Below are 20,182 nucleotides of genomic sequence, written 5' to 3'. Positions count from 1 at the left end.
GATTGACAAGTTGATTATTAAATTATGTATGCTTTGGATTTGGCTAGACCTAGCTATTGATTGGTAAGTCGATTATCAAGTTGTGTATGTTGTGGATTTGGCTAAACTTAGTCGTTGATTGACAAGTCGATTATCAATTTGTGTATGCCGTGGATTTGGCTAGACTTAGCCATTGATTGACAAATCGATTATCAATTTGTGTATGCCGTGGATTTGGCTAGAATTAGCCGTTGATTGACAACTTGATTATCAATTTGTGTATGCCGTGGATTTGGCTAGACTTAGCCATTGATTGACAAATCGATTATCAATTTGTGTATGCCGTGGATTTGGCTAGAATTAGCCGTTGATTGACAACTTGATTATCAATTTGTGTATGCCGTGAATTTGGCTAGATTTAGCCGTTGATTGACAAGTCAGTTATTAATTTATGTATACCGTTGATTTGGCTGGACTTAGCCGTAAATTGGCAAGTCGATTTATTAATTTGTGTATGCTGTGAATTTTGCTAAACTTAGTTGTTGATTGAAAAGTCGATTCATTATTTTTTAAGTCATGAATTTGGCTAGGCTTAGCTGTTGATTGACAAGTCGGCTTATGTGTTTTGAGATATGGATTTTAGCAAGTTGTAGTTGTTGTATGACTATCATTTATTGCTGGTAAATTATTTCGTGCATTGCATATTTAAATCCTTACTCAGCTTTAGCTAATGTTTACTACCCTTTTCCATGCAGAGTTGATTTCCGAACCTTCATTCACTTGATGCATCATAGGGATGAGACTTTATCGAGCATGCATGATTTTTTCCTAATAATGTCCGAACTTATGATTTTTTCATACTCCCTATTTTGAAATTCCTACTTTTGAGATGCATTGAGAGTTTTAATACATGTAAAGACTCCTCACGATTACATGTTTTTGAAATGCTTAAGGGTGTTGAAAAATATATTTTAAAATTTTTGAAAAGAAAAATATTTACAATCACTATTATGATATTTTAGCCTTAGCATATGGGCACGTCATGTTTTTTTTTTTTTTATTATTATTATTATTATTATTATTATTATTATTATTATTATTATTATTGTACATGATGTTGTTCTGGTGTTGGCGTGTGATACTTCAAAATATATATTTATTTATTTATTTGGGGTGTTATATATATTGGCATCAAAGTCGACCTACGAGAGCCCACATTCGTTTACCGAATTGTTGACGGGCCTAGCAGTTGATAGATCATTGGGGTGCAACGTGGACGTTGCATTCTTAAGTTATGGAGGATGTAATACCTCCGGAGTTGAATAGTGATATGAGTCGGGGATGATGAAATACCCCCGAGGTTGAATAGTAATTAAATGGATTGAATAAACTACTCATATCAACAATGTGCACTTTTCTTTTCGAGAGTCATATTCATGTTGACTTGTGTGATTAGTCTACTACAATCCCGACATGTTCGGTTTCGCATGGCTTACGGGCCGGGGTGTAAAAAGTTTTAATCATACAAAAATTATAATATTATTATTTGCATATCTTTTGGGAGTATTGAGTTTTAAACTTTTGTTTTAACTCTGTGTTCTCATTTACAAGTATAAGTTTATTTTTTTATTTGTCTTATTATTTTTAAATTTATTTTTTCTTTTCCTTTTTGTCCTATATTGATAGTTAGAAATCGCATGCGTTTTATATTCATATCATATGCGATAATTGGGTGATTTTGATTGGATTCTACCTAATTTATATGCGAATTGTTTATTTGCTGTGTGCAGAGGGCAAATATTAAATTTGGTATAATTGGCAAAAAAATAAAATAAAATAAAATAAATTAAAGACCCAAAAGCCCATCTACAAAATAATTAGGGCAAACATTAAATAAAAGGAGGGATCACACGTTTCAAAGGAGAGGACGGCTAGGGCACAAACGCACAGGAGTAGGAGACTGACAGATTCATAGATCGCGCAGGAGCAAATCGACAGAGAAGATTTCCCCCTCCCACTATGACTTCATCTTTCTCTTTTGTTCTTTGTTATTTAATTATGGAGTAGATACTTTTCTGGTTTGAGGGGTGATAATGTTTTGGTTCTTTTGTTTTGGAGATTCTTGATTTTCTTTATAAAAGTTCTTTTTGATTATCAATATTTGTCTAATTCTGATAATAGCGTTTATGATTGTTAGATTGATTGAATATTTTGGTACCAATATTTAAATTAGTCTGATAATCTAAAGTTAATTCAAGTAGGATATCCGTAATTGTATTCGCACTTGAATAGGTGACAACTGAGTTGAATAGTTCCTTCCCGGGGGTTAGACAATCAAATCTAATTGCTTCTCTTAGATAGTAATTGTTTTGAATTGGGTTTTTCTAGATTGGAATGCGGTTAGGCAATATTGTTATGGGCACACCTAGGTTTATTTGCTTAATTAGGGGTAGTTAACGGTCGTACCTTAATTACCTACACCGTAAGGAAAAATTGGTTGTCAGAGCTTGTTGATAACTATAACCAATTTATTGATACTTTAATAAGAATTAATTTAATTGAATTAATGATAGAACACAAGTGCCATAACTGCATCATCCCTTGAGCCAGACATCCCATTGATAGTCAGTTCCCCTTTAATTTAATTGCTTTGTTTTTTTATTTTAATTAGATAATAAAAGAAAAATCCCTTTTGTTTACTGCATTAGAACACGAAAGAGTGAATCACACAATCCCTGTGGAGACGATCCCTTCCTCTATATTACATTAAATTGTGATCACGGAGTAGGTGAAATATTTGATTGACCACGCGACAGGTCAATTTTTGGCGCCGTTGCCGGGGATTGGCGCTTTGTTTTACTTTTTTGTGTTATTTTAATTTATCCTCCTGTTTATGCCCCGTTCTTCTCGTACAGGTGAACTGATATTTAATCTTGAGATCGAGAAGGTTGAGCGAAAGCTACGAAAGGAAGCCAAGCAACGAAAAGCTGTTCAGGTTGCGAAGCTGGCAGAATCTTTAAACCACCTCAAAATCTCTAGCTCTAGCGACTCTGAAAGTGATCAAGAGACTGTCATGGCTGAAGATACCCGCACTCTAAGGGAGTTGGCTGCTCCCAACTTGGCGCAGCAGCCCTTATGCATTAACTTTCCAACTCTGAATAACGCTGTTGCTTTTGAACTGAAATCTGGATTAATTCATTTGTTGCCTTCTTTTCATAGACTTGCAGGTGAAGAACCTCATAAACACTTGCAAGAGTTCGACGTGGTGTGCTCCAGCATGAAACCACCAGGTGTTACTGACGAACAGATCAAACTCAGAGCCTTCCCATTCTCGCTCAAAGATGCTGCAAAGGATTGGCTCTACTATCTCCCACCTGGAAGCATCGACACGTGGAACGACATGAAAAAGAAATTTTTGGAGAAGTACTTTCCAGCTTCCAGAGCTGCGATCCTGAGGAAGGAGATATGTGGTATCAAACAACAATCAGGTGAAACGCTCCATGAATATTGGGAGCGATTCAATAAGCTTATCATTAAATGTCCACAACATCAAATTCCCCCTCAATTATTGATTCAATACTTTTATGATAGTTTATCATTGATGGACAGGAACATTATCGATGCTGCAAGTGGTGGAGCTTTAGTGAATAAGACGCCGGCACAAGCTTGGGATCTTATTGCGAGGATGGCTGAAAATACGCAGCAATTTGGTTCAAGAGATGTTGGACAGATAAGCGGAAACAACAGTGACCATGCCATCCAATCGATGCAACAACAACTTTCTGAGTTGACGAGCTTCATTCGCAAGATGGTCGTGGAAGAATCCAACCCGAGTGTCCAAGTCAAGGTGTGTGGAATATGCACGAGTGCAGGACACCCTACAGATGCTTGGCCGACCCTCCAAGAAGAATGTGCAGTGGATGTGAACACTGCAAACTACGGTATGAATAGACCTTCAGCGTACAATCCATACTCCAACACCTACAATCCAGGCTGGAGAGATCATCCGAACTTGCGTTATGGAAACGCACAGCGGGGTAATGCTCATCAACCATTTGGAGCTATGCAGCAGATGCAACAACCTCGTTTCTATGAAAAACAGCCGCCTCAAGCACCCACAAGCAACTCCAGTCCATCTTTGGAAGACTTGGTGAAGTCTATGGCTACCAGTACCCTGCAATTCCAGCAAGAGATGAAGTCAACTGTCGACAAATTACAAGGTCAGATCAATCAAGTGTCAGAGGAGGTGAAACAACTACGTGAAAGAGGAAAGTGGCCTGCTCAGCCTGAGCCAAATCCAGCAAATGTCAGCGCCATCACTATCTGCAGTGATACGATGATTGAATGTTCCTCCTGGCCTAATCCAAGGAATACGAGTGCTATAACTCTTCGTAGCGGAAAGGAATTGGAAGGTCCACCTCATATCTCAAGGGAACGGAATGAGGATCAGATTGAGATGGAGATCGAAAAAGAAGCTGAACTTCACGAAAAGGTACTTCCTGACTCTGTTCCTCTTACTGAAACTAAATCAGCTCATTTTCCTGACAGGTTGAAGAAACCACAAAAGACAAACAAACGAAAAGAGATGATGGAAATATTCAAGAAGGTAGAACTTAATATTCCGCTCCTGGAGGCTATAAACCAAATCCCCAAGTACGCAAAGTTTTTGAAAGAACTGTGCACTAACAAAAGGAAATTGCGAGGGGACGAGCATATTATAGCGGGTGAGAACGTTTCTGCTGTTCTCAAAAGAAAGGTACCACCCAAAACAGGTGATCCAGGTATGTTTTCTATCCCTTGTAAGATTGGAAAAACTGAGATAACTAAGGCTATGCTAGATTTAGGAGCTGCTATTAATGTCATGCCTCGATCAATATACGATTCTTTAAATCTAGGGCCTTTAAAAGAAACAGGAATTATTATTCAACTTACTGATCGAACCAATGCTTACCCTGATGGTATGATAGAAGACGTGCTAGTTCAAGTTAATGACTTAATTTTCCCTGTTGATTTTTATATTCTGGATATGCATGATGCACACTGCTTTAATCCACCGCCTCTTTTGTTAGGAAGACCTTTTATGTGCACTGCAGGAGCAAAAATTGATGTACGGAAGGGCACTCTCGCTTTGGAATTTGATGGAGAAGAAGTCCATTTCAATATTTTTGATGCTATGAAACATCCTATTGATTCTGAAACATTATATGCAATTGATATCATTGATCCCTTGGTGCAGGACGCATTTGGATTAAGTGGTTCCGATGAATTGAAGATCGTGTTAATGGAACATCTAGAGAAAGAACATGAGAGAGAGATAGCCGTAGACAAGAGAATAAGAAAAGTTCTCAAGGAGCTTAACTCAACTCCAAGAGTGTCACCAAGGTATGAATTAGCTCCAATATTCTTACATGAGTCTAAGCAATGTTTATTACCATCTTTGACGCAGGCACCTGAATTGGAATTGAAGCCTTTACCTGAAACTCTAAAATACGCTTATTTGGGAGAGAAGAACACTCTACCGGTAATCATCTCTGCAAAATTGACACCAGAACAAGAAGAGAAATTGATTAAGGTTTTAAAAGATCACAAGACCGCCATTGGATGGACGATCGCTGACATAAAAGGTATTGATCCCTCGTTTTGTACTTATAGGATCACACTCGAGGAGGATTCAAAACCAGTGAGACAAGCTCAAAGGAAGTTGAACCCGATTATGACTGAGGTAGTCAAGAAAGAAGTGTTAAAGCTTCTCGAAGCTGGTATCATCTACCCTATCTCCGATAGTAGGTGGGTGAGTCCGGTTCAAGTGGTTCCCAAGAAAGCCGGAGTAACGGTGGAAGAGACTCGAGAAGGAGAAAAGCTCCCGGTTCGAAAACAAGCTGGATGGCGCCAATGCATAGATTACCGTAAGCTGAATGCGGTAACAAAAAAGGATCATTTTCCTCTCCCTTATATTGATCAAATGATTGAACGACTCGCTGGTCGCGCATATCACTGCTTTTTAGATGGATTTTCAGGTTATTTTCAGATAGCGATAGCACCCGAGGATCAGGAGAAAACATCATTCACTTGTCCGTTTGGAGTTTTCGCCTACAGAAGGATGCCTTTTGGTTTGTGTAACGCTCCTGCTACATTCCAAAGATGTATGGTAAGTATTTTCTCTGAATATATTGAGCGAATCATTGAAGTTTTTATGGATGACTTTAGTGTATATGGCTTTAGTTTTGATGATTGTCTAGGTAATTTGACTTTAATCTTGAAACGATGCATCGAAACTAACCTTGTGCTCAATTGGGAGAAATGTCAACTGATGGTTCAGCAAGGAATTGTTTTAGGCCATAAGGTGTCACATGAGGGTATAGAAGTAGATAAATCTAAAGTTGAGCTAATCACTGCTTTACCTTACCCTACTTCTGTGCGAGAGCTACGTGGTTTTTTAGGACATGCAGGTTTCTACCGGCGCTTCATCAAGGACTTCTCCAAAATTGGAGCACCATTGTTTCACCTCCTGCAGAAAGATGTAGCATTTGAGTTCAATGACGATTGCAAGAAGGCATTTGGAGCACTGAAAGAGCGCCTCACAACACCACCGATTATTCAACCTCCGAATTGGGACTTGCCATTCGAGTTGATGTGTGACGCAAGCGATAATGCAGTGGGAGCCGTTCTAGGGCAACGAGTTGGGAGAGCCTCTCATGTCATCTACTATGCTTCGCGAGCACTGAATGGCGCTCAATTAAATTACTCCACCACGGAGAAAGAGATGCTTGCTATTGTTTTTGCTCTTGATAAATTTAGATCTTATCTTTTAGGCACTAAGGTGTTAGTGTACTCTGACCATGCAGCTCTGCGTTACTTGATGGCAAAGAAGGAAGCCAAACCTCGATTAATTCGATGGGTACTCCTTCTGCAAGAGTTTGACATAGAGATTCGCGACAAGAAAGGAACTGAAAATTTGGTAGCTGACCACTTGAGTCGTATACCCGTGGAGTCAGATGCAGTTCCTGTTCGAGAGTCATTTCCTGACGAACAACTTCTCTCTATTGCGACTACACACCCTTGGTATGCTGATATTGTTAATTACTTAGTCACTAACGAGTTTCCTACAGGTTGGGCAAAGGCAAAAAGGGATAAGCTCCGCAGTGATGCAAAATACTACATTTGGGATGACCCCTACCTTTGGAAGTGGTGCTCTGATCAGATCATTCGAAAGTGCGTTAATGAAAGTGAATTTCATTCTGTTTTGACCTTTTGTCACTCTATGGCATGTGGTGGACACTTTGGATCCAAGAAGACAGCTAGGAAGGTGTTGGATAGTGGACTTTACTGGCCTACTCTCTTCAAGGACGCATTTGAGTTTTGTAAGTCTTGTGATAGATGTCAACGAACAGGTAACCTCTTTTCTCGTAATCAAATGCCTCAATCGCCTATGATGTTTGTCGAAATATTTGATGTGTGGGGTATAGATTTTATGGGACCTTTTCCTAATTCATATGGATGCTTATATATTATCTTGGCTGTTGATTATGTCTCAAAATGGGTGGAAGCAAGAGCCACCCAAACTAATGATTCTAAGGTGGCTGCAGAATTCATTAAGTCATATATCTTCTCTCGATTTGGAGTGCCAAAGGCAATTGTGAGTGACAGAAGGACTCACTTTTGCAACAAAACCGTGGCTGCACTTTTTCGAAAATATGGAGTGCTTCACAAGGTGTCAACCTCATATCATCCTCAAACGAATGGACAAGCTGAAATCTCCAACCGCGAAGTCAAGTCTATCTTGGAGAAAACAGTTCAACCGAACAGAAAAGATTGGAGCTCGAGACTCGATGATGCTCTGTGGGCATATCGAACAGCATACAAGACACCAATAGGGATGTCACCATTTCGATTGGTGTATGGAAAACCTTGCCATTTACCTGTGGAAATTCAACACAAGGCATTTTGGGCAGTGAAAAAGTGCAATATGAATCTTCAAGAAGCCGGAGCCCATCGAAAAATGCAAATTCAAGAGCTAGAGGAGATTCGACAAGAGGCATACGAGAATACGATACTCTACAAGGAAAAGACAAAAGCCTTTCATGATCATCACATCTCCAGAAAAATTTTTGAGATAGGACAGAAAGTCTTATTATATCACTCTCGTCTTAAGCTTTTCCCTGGAAAGCTGCGCTCTAGGTGGATAGGGCCCTTTATCGTTACTAAACTTTTTCCTTATGGTGCAGTGGAGATTCAGAGCTTATGGACGGAGAAAAAGTTTGTGGTCAATGGACATCGTCTTAAGTCATATTACGAGGGATTCCCACTTGAATCTGTAGAGTTGGTGTCTCTCGCCGATATCGAAGTTGAGGACTGAGACGCAACAAAGTCTAGCTCAAAGACTATAAAGAAAAGCGCTTTTTGGGAGACAACCCAAAATCATTTAATTGCTTTCTTTAATTTTATATATTTTTATTATTTAATTGCTAATAACACTTTTGATAGTTTTGTTTGGTTTAGTCGCCGCCTCCAACCTCCGGCGCCGTCGACTTCTTCCTTCCCTGCTCAGTCATCACCGATCACCACATCCGCTCCTCTAAATGGCTTGCGTTGGTTAGTTGTTTTCGCAGGACTCAGGAGAACTTCAAGCCTCCCTAAAAATCACGATCAAATGAAGAAGTGTTAACAAAGTTCCCAACTACTACACCCCCTATGGACTCCAGGGAAGTTCCTCTCTTATTTTATTGCTTTCTTTACATTGAGGACAATGCATACTTTAGGTGTGGGGAGAGTTATGCAAATTTTTGGGCAAAATTTTCAATTTTTTTGCTACTTTTTATACCTAATTTGCTGTCCTTTCGCATGTTTTTGAGATTTGTCTGAAGTGAGTCAAAGGTGGTTTGTGTGATAGGTTAGTTTGGCATGACTAATGAGATTTGATTGGTGATATGTTGAGTCAAGTCGACGTTTGAACCCTGTGAGAATTTGAGCCTATGTTCCAAAGTTACAGTAGAAAATAAATTGCATATATTCAGGCTTTTGGAAAAAAATTTTTCATGTGTGATTTGTAGTGCTCAATTAGATGACCTAGAACTTGAGTGATTATGCATGTTGAACTTGCAACTATCGGGTCTTGCGTTTTGAAAATGATAAGGGCATTAGGTAACCCATTATGCCTTTCTTTATTACCCAGCACAATATATTCTCCTAGTTAGCCCATTTAAGCCTTCTTAGCCTATTTTTTCTTTTATAATAAACTGTTTTTTTTAGCCTCATACCCTTTTTTCGATTGAGCCTTCTCCGATTTGAACCCTATGTTAGAAAGAATTACTTTAAGTCCATGTTGTGATGCACTTTATTTCTTCGGCACTAGTTAGAAACGAAATTTGGGTACGAATAAGTCATAGTATGAAGGAATAATTGTGGGTAGTGTAGGTATATATATATAGGCAAAAGCCAAAAAAAAAAAAAAAAATTCAAAAAATCAAAAAATCAAAAAAAAAGAAATAAAAAAAAACGAAAAAAAATAATAATAATAAAAAAATAAAAATAAATAATTATCTTAATAAAGTATTTTCATTTATTTTCATTATTAAAGTTTGGGTGGTGAATAGAGTAAGGATTTGATTATTTATGCCGATTTGTTCTTCATGTGCTAGCATCGTGTTCTTATTGTGTTTTTGTTTCTGACATATTTTAGCCCTTGTATATCCTTTTTCCTACCCTGACCATAAGCCCCATTACAACCCTTATTGAAAGTCCCTTTGATTCTTTATGCTAGATTCGAATATTTTAAGCAAGGGAGATTTGATTTTTACTCAAGCCTATAGAATAATCTTTTGTTGCACTACCTGAGTGTTGATCCAATTATACACTTAATTCTTTCAGAGAGCATGTGAGAATACACTTTATCTTGTGAGGTTGACTTGGCTTGATGTATTAAAATTCGGATTGAATTGGTTGTGTTGGACCCTCTTGTCATACCGAGTTGCCTGCGATTTCTTTGGCTTATTTCGAATTTATGCTTGAGGGCAAGCATGATCTAGGTGTGGGGAGAATTGATAGTTACAAATCGCATGCGTTTTATATTCATATCATATGCGATAATTGGGTGATTTTGATTGGATTCTACCAAATTTATATTCGAATTTTTTATTTGCTGTGTGCAGAGGGCAAATATTAAATTTGGCATAATTGACAAAAAAATAAAATAAAATAAAATTAATTAAAGACCCAAAAGCCCATCTACAAAATAATTAGGGCAAACATTAAATGAAAGGAGGGATCACACGTTTCAAAGGAGAGGACGGCTAGGGCACAAACGCACATGAGCAGGAGACTGACAGATTCATAGATCGCGCAGGAGCAAATCGACAGAGAAGATTTCCCCCTCCCACTATGACTTCATCTTTCTCTTTTGTTCTTTGTTATTTAATTATGGAGTAGATACTTTTCTGGTTTGAGGGGTGATAATGTTTTGGTTCTTTTGTTTTGGAGATTCTTGATTTTCTTTATAAAAGTTCTTTTTGATTATCAATATTTGTCTAATTCTAATAATAGCGTTTATGATTGTTAGATTGATTGAATATTTTGGTACCAATATTTAAATTAGTCTGATAATCTAAAGTCAATTCAAGTAGGATATCCGTAATTGTATTCGTACTTGAATAGGTGACAACTGAGTTGAATAGTTCCTTCCCGGGGGTTAGACAATCAAATCTAATTGCTTCTCTTAGATAGTAATTGTTTTGAATTGGGTTTTTCTAGATTGGAATGCGGTTAGGCAATATTCTTATGGACACACCTAGGTTTATTTGCTTAATTAGGGGTAGTTAACGGTCGTACCTTAATTACCTACACCGTAAGGAAAAATTGGTTGTCAGAGCTTGTTGATAACTATAACCAATTTATTGATACTTTAATAAGAATTAATTTAATTGCTTTGTTTTTTTTTTATTTTAATTAGATAATAAAAAAAAATCCCTTTTATTTACTGCATTAGAATACGAAAGAGTGAATCACACAATCCCTGTGGAGACGATCTCTTCCCCTATATTACATTAAATTGTGATCACGGAGTAGGTGAAATATTTGATTGATCGCGCGACAGGTCACATATTTTTTCTTTTTTTTTTCAATTTGTTTATATTACATTATTTTTATCATCTGAGATTTGAAATTAAATTTGAAACTCATATTTTTTCTTTTTTTTTAAAAAAAAAAATTTTATACTTCATCCTTCTTTTAACAAACTATCTGTTTTTTTATTTTGATCTATTTCAAAACAAAGTATTCGTTTATCTTTTTAGTAATGGTACAGTTTACCTAACATTACAAATACTCTTTCAATTTACAATATATTACACAAATGTCACTACTTTTATATCATAAAATATTAATAAGATTAGTTTAATCTTTTTATCTTTATTTATATTATATTATAATATAATATTAATATTTCTAAGACTACGTGCAAAAAACAAACGGATAAATAGATATGAGACGAAGAGAGTATTACTTTATATTTTTTTAAAAAATAATTTTAAATTTAAAATCGAATTTGGAATATATAAAATTTTGGAATTATATATATATTCTACGAATAAATGTATGATAATTTGGGCAAAATTAAATTTAAAAAAGAGAGTTATATGTACTTAATTATTTTGATAAAAGTGAGTTATGCTAATTATTGTTTGTAAAATTATATTTTATATTACATTGCTTTCAATAATAAAATATATTTATAATATATAAATGTGAATCATATAAATAATTATGATGTTTTGTTCCACCATAATTTTAACAAATTTTCTGAATTTAAAAACTTACTATTTAATTATGGATACATATTATTTTTTCTAGAAAAATATATAGTATTTTTTAATTTAAAAATATATGAATTTTTATGGATAATATTTTATAGCAAACCATCCTCTCAATTCAAATTTATTTATATTTATTTTTAATATTTTAAAGATAAATTTGTTATAAATTGATTGTCTCATGTAAGAATTTAATATAAAACTCTCTTTTTTTTTTTTTTTTTTTTTTTTATCTATAAATAAGATTTATAAAAATATAAAATATTATTTGTAAATTTTTTTGGGAACATGAATTTTAATTTTGTGGTAAGGAGGGAATATATAATTTTTTACATTAGTTATTTTTTATATTTCAAAAAAAAAGTAAATAGCGTTAATAAAGATTTAAATTATATAATACATTATTTAATATTAAAACACCCGTACATAGCACGAGTTACAAGCTAGTATATATATTTGATAAGACACTTTAATTCCCGTGTTTTCATAATTTTATAGTTTTATTTATTTATTTTTTTAATATTAAGTTTTGATAATTGTTAGAATAACTGATAATCCAATAAAATTAAGATTATTAGATAATAAATAGCAAAATTAGGGATAAAATTAGGATTTTATTATCTATATATATATATACTACACTTTTAATTCTATAAATTGTTCGATTTTAAAATTTTTGGTTTTGTTTTTTAAAAATCATATACTTATTTTTTTTATTTATACTAATATTTTATTTTATTCTAGAAAACTTTTCAACCAGTGTTCATTATTCTGTGCTCTTTCAATCTAACGGATTTGCAATCGGATGTTTGTAGTTCGACTATAATTTTGCATAACACATTTTTAGTTCGTTTTCTTGATCTTAATTTTTTTTAAGTTTATGGTTTTTTTTTTGTTTATATAGTGGTGATTGAGGCGTGTTTACAGACATTCTTGAAGGACTCTTATATACAATTTATCATAATAGATTTTTTCTTTGGTCTGGCTAACCCGTAATTTTTTCTTTATCTTAAAAGCTTTTTCATATTAAAATTTATCGTATTTCTTTCATATTTTATTTGAAAATATAATTTGTTATCTTTCTTTGTATTATTGCAAGGGGAATGTGTTTTTTTATTAATATATTTAGTAAAATTCTTACAATAATTTTTTTTGTTTAGTTTAAAAAATTTTAAACTTGATTTTGCATAAATTAACATCGTATTATATTGATTATATTATTCGTATTTTTATGTATTTTTTTTAGTTTCTACTAATCAATTCTAATATTCATGTAGAAGAAAAATAAGAAAAAAAAAACCGCAAAAAGATCGAAGAAGCAAAACATAATACAATGCATGCATTTTTTAAAATTATTTAATGTATTTTTTTACTAATCAATTTTTTTTTTTCATATTGTATACGTATTTTTTTTTTTCAAAATTGATTTAGTTTTTAATATAATATGTAATAAATTTTTCAATTTTATAGATTATGTGGAAAATTTCAAAAGACCTCTTTGGACCGGGAAGGAGGGAGTATATATATATATAAACTATAAGTATTATTTATAAAAAATAAATTAATATATAATTTAACATAAAAATAATTTATGTATAGCACCGGTTATATGCTATTATAACTATATTACACACACTTATAAAAATCCTTGACCTTTTCAATAAAAAATAAAAATAAATAATAAATAATAATAATAAATAAGTAACCCTAATAATGTTGTGGATTTAGTATAAAAGGATAGTAATAATAAATAAATAAATAAATAACCCTAAATAATTTCGTGGATTCAGTATGAAAAGGATAGACGTTCATGAAGTACTGTACAATGTTATTCCTTAATTCTACGATCTAATTTTCAAATTGAGTGGCTACAATACTTTTTTTAAATCTGGAATATTATATTATAAAATTGTAAAAAATCTCTCATGGATACCTAATTATCATTTTTATCATTTATTTATCTCACTAGTAAAATATATCATGTATGCGAGACAGTCATTGTGCGAATGTCACGCGTGGCTAAAGAATATAAATGACAATTTTTACAAACATAAAAAATATATTTTTCCAAAAAAATAAATAAAAAATAAAAATAATAATTGAGTATAAAAATATTTTTGTAATTTTTTTTATTATATAATAAAAAATAGGATATACAGATAAACCAAATAAAAGGCCACCAAAAGCCAACTATAACTTGGGTCAGCTCACTTGAAAACCACAAAGGTTTAACTAAACGGGTTGGGCAGTAAGACCTAACCTCCATACAAGTTCAGCCCAAAGAAAGAAACTTAAATGGGTCAACAACAAGGGGCCAACTCAACAACTAAAAATAACAAAATCAAATTGGGCTCCTAATTCCTAACAATTAGAGCTGAGCATTGGTCGGTCTAAATCGAAAAAATCGAATTATTTTTCAGTTTGGACATATTGGTTTGGTTCAGTCTAAAATCAAATTTATAAATTTGGATGTCGGTTTAGTTATGATTTTCAATTTTCAAACTGAAAAATAGAATTTTAAATAAAATAAATGCATAATAGTATAAAATCCCCTATGGTTTTCCAAATGTGCAGAAAACCCCATTTCGTTCTAAAATTTCATAAAACTTACTCGTGGTTTCCAAAATATTGCACACTCACCCATCCCTTCAAAATTAAAGTAACGGTGTTAATATTTCATGTCTGGACCGTTATACAACTTATATACAGAAATTTAAAAGCTCTGACTTTTTTACTTTGACCAATTTATTTTCAATCATACGTACATATAGACATTCGCACATAAAACATACACACAAACTTACACATACATACACACATTTACACACATACAGACATATACACACAGACATTCAAATATATAGTGCTGCCGTCGACTTCTTTATTTTTCTTTCTTCTTTTTTCGTCTCCAACACAGACATCCAAATATACATAAAAAGAAAATACACAGTCACCATCCATGTTTTTTTTCTTCTTTCTTATTCTCTATTCTTATATTTTTTTCACCTCTGTTATTTCCTTTTTAACACACATATACACATATACATACGTATTCTTCCTTTTTTTTCTTATTTGTTCTTCCATCGCCTGTCTCATTTTCTTCTTCTTCTTTTTTTCATTGTTTTTTTTTTAACTTATGTTTCTTGAATCTAATTATTTTTTGTACTCATTCAAATTGATTGAAACTCTTACCAAATTGAATTTGGGGATTTTGAAGTTTAACCTAAATTTTGAGAAAAATATACATAATTTGAGCAATTTCACTTGAATTTGATTTCATTTTGTTCAAAGAATGATTTGCAATTTAAACCAACCATTTTTTCTTAATAATATATAATGTGTCTGAACTTTAAAAAAAATAAGAAGAAGAAGATGGGTAATTGGTGGTGTGCAAAGGTCGTCAGCGGAGGAGCGATACGCCGCATGGTTAAATTCGGCTGTCAGCGGTTGTGGACGACGGCGGAGGAGCGATGCTAAGAAGAATTAGGAAATTAGATTTATTATTATTATTATTAGTTAATTAGGATTTTTTAAAATATAAGTTTAGGGAGAGTGAGTAGCTATTATTAGAATTTTTGATTAATTTTATGTTTTGTCAGTACTGGAGGTCTATAAATACCTCTTTTTAACTCCATTTTTAGTAGGCTGGTTATTCAGTAGTAATAATACACAATATTTTACTCTTTCCCATAAGAAATAAAAGTACACTGTTGTGTACTCTTCTTTTAAACTATATATATAATATATTTTTTCTTTCTCAATTTTGGTAGTCTGGTACGAATGTCTATTTGTTCCTATTTGTTTCTGGGTCACAACTCACATCGGCATGAATGCTTACATTGATTGTTTATTTTCAATCGATTAGGATTATGCTTTGTATGTATGTTTCTCTTTTAATTAGTTTATGTGATTTTATTATAATAAATTTATGGTATCATGATATTTATTGCATACCGGATTTAAATTACATTATTTAAGCTCCCAACTTTTTACAACATTTCAAATTGAGAGTTTAGGCTCTGTTGACTTGGTAAATCAAATTAAACTCTATACAACATTTATTGATAGAGCAAAGTAAGAGTTCACCAAAATTGCATGTCTGGATGACCACTTATTATTGATTTATTACAAACAAACTTTACATATTTTTTAAAATCAAATCAATTTCTATAACATTCCCATCTTTCTTGATTTCTTCAAAGTTTTGTGTTGACATTCTCATCCACAATCTTTAAGTTCTCTTAAGGAACTTTCGGTAAAAGATATAAAGCCTTCCATTCTTTATCGCATAGTTTCAATAGAGAGTTACACCTTGACATACAATTCTTATAACAACTTGAATATGAACATTCTGATGCTTGAACCACAATTAGCGCCGTCACCATTGAGAATATTAAGGAAGACTCTTGTCATTTTATCCTTGTAGTTTCGAAAATTGTTTGTGGTATCAAGTATATTTTTTAAGGCTCGACAATAAATTTCTTATCCTTCCCCTATAAGTTTTAAATCCAAAACAAGTTTATCAGCAAAACTATACCAAGAATTAGACTCCTCCAAACAAACGTGTTACTTACTTTCACCATACAACAACCCACCATATACAACAACAACATCATGATCAGTAATGTACCATTCCTTACCATCAGATAACTTACAACAATCACTATTTAATCCACAAAACTTAATAGTTGCATAATAGGAGACATTGGGACAACGATTAATTCTACAAAATGAGGCTCTTGAAACAACTAGACTGAATAAACCTACGAAAATTCTTACCGGAAGAATGGGATAGCGACTCATTCAATTGTGTGATTTTTCTGGAAACGCACGGAAGCTAAATAATAGGGTCTTTTGAATGCGAAGGCTTATCGATTTTTTATTTTCATTAACGGTGGGTATTGAACATGAAGGATCTGTGAGTTAAACATGAAGAACTTTTTGATATGCTACGCAATGGGAAAAAACACAAACTGATAAACATGAAAAATCACATTTTGCGAATTTTCTTTCTAGGGATTAATATCTTTTGCAATTGGTGCATAGTGACTTTATGCTATCAACAAGAATTTTATAATATTCTTATCTTTCTCATACATATGTGTTGGGAAAATTGCAAATAAAAAACTAAAAATATTCATATCAAATATAGTACCAAAATATTCTATAATAAATTATCTTAACTAACCATTCAAAATCATAATAATTTTTATTATAAATATACATAGAATTTATCTGTACTTCTTAAATCTTATTTTAAAATAAATTAATATTTCTACAATTTATTAAAGTATACTACTTATGGATAAATTATTTGTAAATTTTTTATCTATTTCTTACTAATTATAACTTATTTTAAAATAAATTAATATTTTTACAATTTATTAAAGTATAACTTAGGGATAAATTGTTTGTAAAATTAAAAATAATATGATTGAAATAGTCAAATATCTATCTATATCTATTATACTATTATAATTAATATACTTATTATATAATAAATTTAAAATGTATAATATATTAAGTTATAATATTTATATAATATACTTATATTATTAAGAATAAATTTTAAATTGTTAAAAGTTTATCTATCTACTTAATATAATAAAATAAAAACAGATAAATACTATATATAGTAAAAACTTCCACCATATTTAAATGAATTATCACGATGAAAATAATTTTTTCTCTTCTTTCTCTCTTCTTCCTTTCTATCTATTTTTTATTTATCTTCTTCTTTATTCTCTGAGCCTCTTTTCTTTTCCTTTATCAATTTTCATTATCTTCTTCTGATCTTTTTTTTCTTGTTTTTTTTTTATTTTTTATATCAATTTTCATCTGTAAACTGTACTTTTTATTTTTCATTTTCCATAAAATTCTATATAAATCATTATTCATTCATCTTCGTTGTTGCAGGTTTCCAAGTATATATAAAATCTAAATATTTATATTCTTTTTATGTTATAATTTCGATGTTGTTAGAAATTGATTGAATATTTATTAATTTTTATTTTGTTGATATAATAATGTTTAGTTTATTTTATTTGAAGGAATACTCATTCATTGATTGAACAATTTTAATTTTATATATTATATGTTTGAGTTTCATGGAATCATCGTATATATTGAATAGTTGGTTTTTGTTCATTTTTATAATATTTTTTAACTAATATTTGTGAATTTTTTATTTGTACTTGCTCTTTTTCTATTTTTAATACTCATATTAAGTTTTCCTTTTTTCTTCAATTTCTTCTTTTTTTTTTTTTTTTTTTTTTTTGGTTTTAAAAAAAATACATCATATGTTTTTCTTTAATTTTTTTGTTAATTTACTTTCACTGTTTTGTTTTGTATTCAAATTACTAATATTTTTTCTATTTATATTATTAGTTCTTTTTGCCATTAAATGGTATGTCACTAATGATTTATTTATTTTTTTTTATTATTATTTTCTAGGACTTAGAAAATGGAAAAGCTATGGGATGCCAAGAAAAAAAAAAAAAAAAAACTAGCTATTGGACACCAAGAAGAAAAAGAATTTTGAAATTGAAGATGAATGAAACATATATCAACACCAAGAGCAGCATATATCTCAAAACTTTTAAGAATAAAAAATTTAGAAAATTTAGTTCCATGTGTATTTTTTAGTAGAATTATGTAAATATATATGATTAAATATTGTATTAATATTACTATATGTATTTAAAAATATTAATTTTGTTAGTGTTTAGAAAATATAATGTTGTATTAATATTTTTTATTGCTAATATTTATAATATCGAATTCTAAAATTTAAAATTTGCATCAAATTTGTATTTCTATGCACATGAAAAATTAAAATATTTTATTTTAATTGTTTAAATATTAATTATTCATGACAAAAAAAATTTAAATAAATAGTGCAATTTATGTGGAAAATTTTTGAAAAATAATTATTATTTAGATGTGGCAAAATATATATCAAACTTATTGTTGTGGCAAATAGTGTGTGAAATAAATTAGCTACACTGCTTATAGCCACTAAATGCATTTTCATGGCTAATTTTATAACAAATTCATTAACTACATATATTTCTGAAATTTCTATAGCTAATTTCATAAAAATATGAATGTTTTATTGTAGTGATATCTCACACGTATATCCCATTATAATTTTTGTCTCGTATTTGTCTCGTTGAAAAAATATATCCTACATGTTTACAAAAGTAGCTATTTCTATTCTTTGGCCGCGCATGACGCTCACACCACGCGTGACGAAATGATAAAAATAACAACTTTTGCAAATATATAATATATATTTTGTTAGCTAGATAAAGATAGGACAACAATAATAATAAGTATACATGTGGGTATGTTTTGCAATTTTCTTCATATGTGTTTAATGATCATTTTTCGAGATTCACTTGGGTGTGTTTGGTTAAACACAAACCCAAAGTATTTTTTAGAATCTTAGAGTAGAGATGTAAAAGAATGAAATAATTCTCCTCGATTCGAAATAAAATACATATATTTGATTTAATAAAAAAGTGATCAAATTAAATAAATATATAAAACTTTTAATATTTGGTTTGATGTTTGTAAATATTTTATTCAATAATAAAAAAATATATACATAGTATAAAATATAATATATATATATATTTCAAATTAATTATATTAAACTAAATTTAGTTATAAGACGTCTTTCAAAATATTATAGAAATAAATTATAATAAAATAAAAATTGCAACTATACAATGGTATTTTTATAATTTCTAGAGGAAAATATCTTTGTTTCAATTATCAATAATAAGTGTATTATTGTTGACCACAAAAAATATGAGAATGAGCCTATTAAATTAGGTTAAGGATTGATGTAGAGTTTAGTGGGCTTGTTACTAGTAGTATGATCTTTAAAATGAGTCTAAATATAAGTCCGAGCGCTGTTAAGGAAAAGGCTTCATCGGGAGAAAACGGAGGTCATACATAATAAGGTCGGGCTCAAAGATCGGGCATGATAAGGTCGGGCACGGGACTCAGACATGATAAGGTCGGGCACGGGGTTCATATATGATAAGGTCGGGCACTGAGGTCGGACGTGATCAGGTCGGGCTCGGAAGTTGGACGTGATAAGGTCGGGCACTGAGGTCGGACGTGCCGGGCTTGAAGGTCGGACGTGATAAGGTCAGGCACTGAGGTCGGACGTGATCAGGTCGGGCACGGAGATCGGACGTAATAAGGTCGGACACTGAGGTCGGATGTGATCAGGTCGGGCACGGCGATCGGACGTGGTAAGGTCGGACATGGAGGGCGGACCTGATAAGGTCGGACACTGAGGTCAGACATGATCAGGTCGGGCTCGCAGGTCGGAGGTCGGACGCGATAAGATCGGACGCTGAGATCGGACGTGATAAGGTCGGACA

General features: G+C 32.0%; 1 protein-coding gene and 1 non-coding gene across 2 annotated transcripts; one reads left to right on the top strand and one right to left on the bottom strand.

The window, feature by feature from the left end:
* Positions 1-2,872: 2,872 nt before the first annotated feature.
* Positions 2,873-8,335, top strand: LOC127262749 (uncharacterized). The gene is made up of 3 exons (XM_051291555.1): positions 2,873-6,245; positions 6,345-7,219; positions 7,346-8,335. Exons 1-3 carry the CDS (start codon positions 2,873-2,875, stop codon positions 8,333-8,335), a joined length of 5,238 nt encoding a protein of 1,745 aa, XP_051147512.1.
* LOC127263221 (small nucleolar RNA R71) lies at positions 3,428-3,534 on the bottom strand. Its single transcript, XR_007841395.1, has one exon. It is a non-coding gene; the product is annotated as a small nucleolar RNA R71 (small nucleolar RNA).
* Positions 8,336-20,182: the final 11,847 nt, after the last annotated feature.

This window comes from Andrographis paniculata, unplaced genomic scaffold (assembly GCF_009805555.1).
Source record: "Andrographis paniculata isolate CXL003 unplaced genomic scaffold, ASM980555v1 Contig66END, whole genome shotgun sequence".
Taxonomy (NCBI): domain Eukaryota; kingdom Viridiplantae; phylum Streptophyta; class Magnoliopsida; order Lamiales; family Acanthaceae; genus Andrographis; species Andrographis paniculata.
This window is presented reverse-complemented; position numbering and strand designations above follow the sequence as displayed.

Excerpts from the sequence above, each read along its gene's own strand:
- LOC127262749 (XM_051291555.1), top strand. The coding sequence starts at position 2,873 with ATGCCCCGTTCTTCTCGTACAGGTGAACTGATATTTAATCTTGAGATC. Across the intron at positions 6,246-6,344 it reads GACTTTAATCTTGAAACGAT|TAGATAAATCTAAAGTTGAG; the intron begins GCATCGAAACTA and ends AGGGTATAGAAG. Across the intron at positions 7,220-7,345 it reads ATGAAAGTGAATTTCATTCT|TCTTGTGATAGATGTCAACG; the intron begins GTTTTGACCTTT and ends GAGTTTTGTAAG.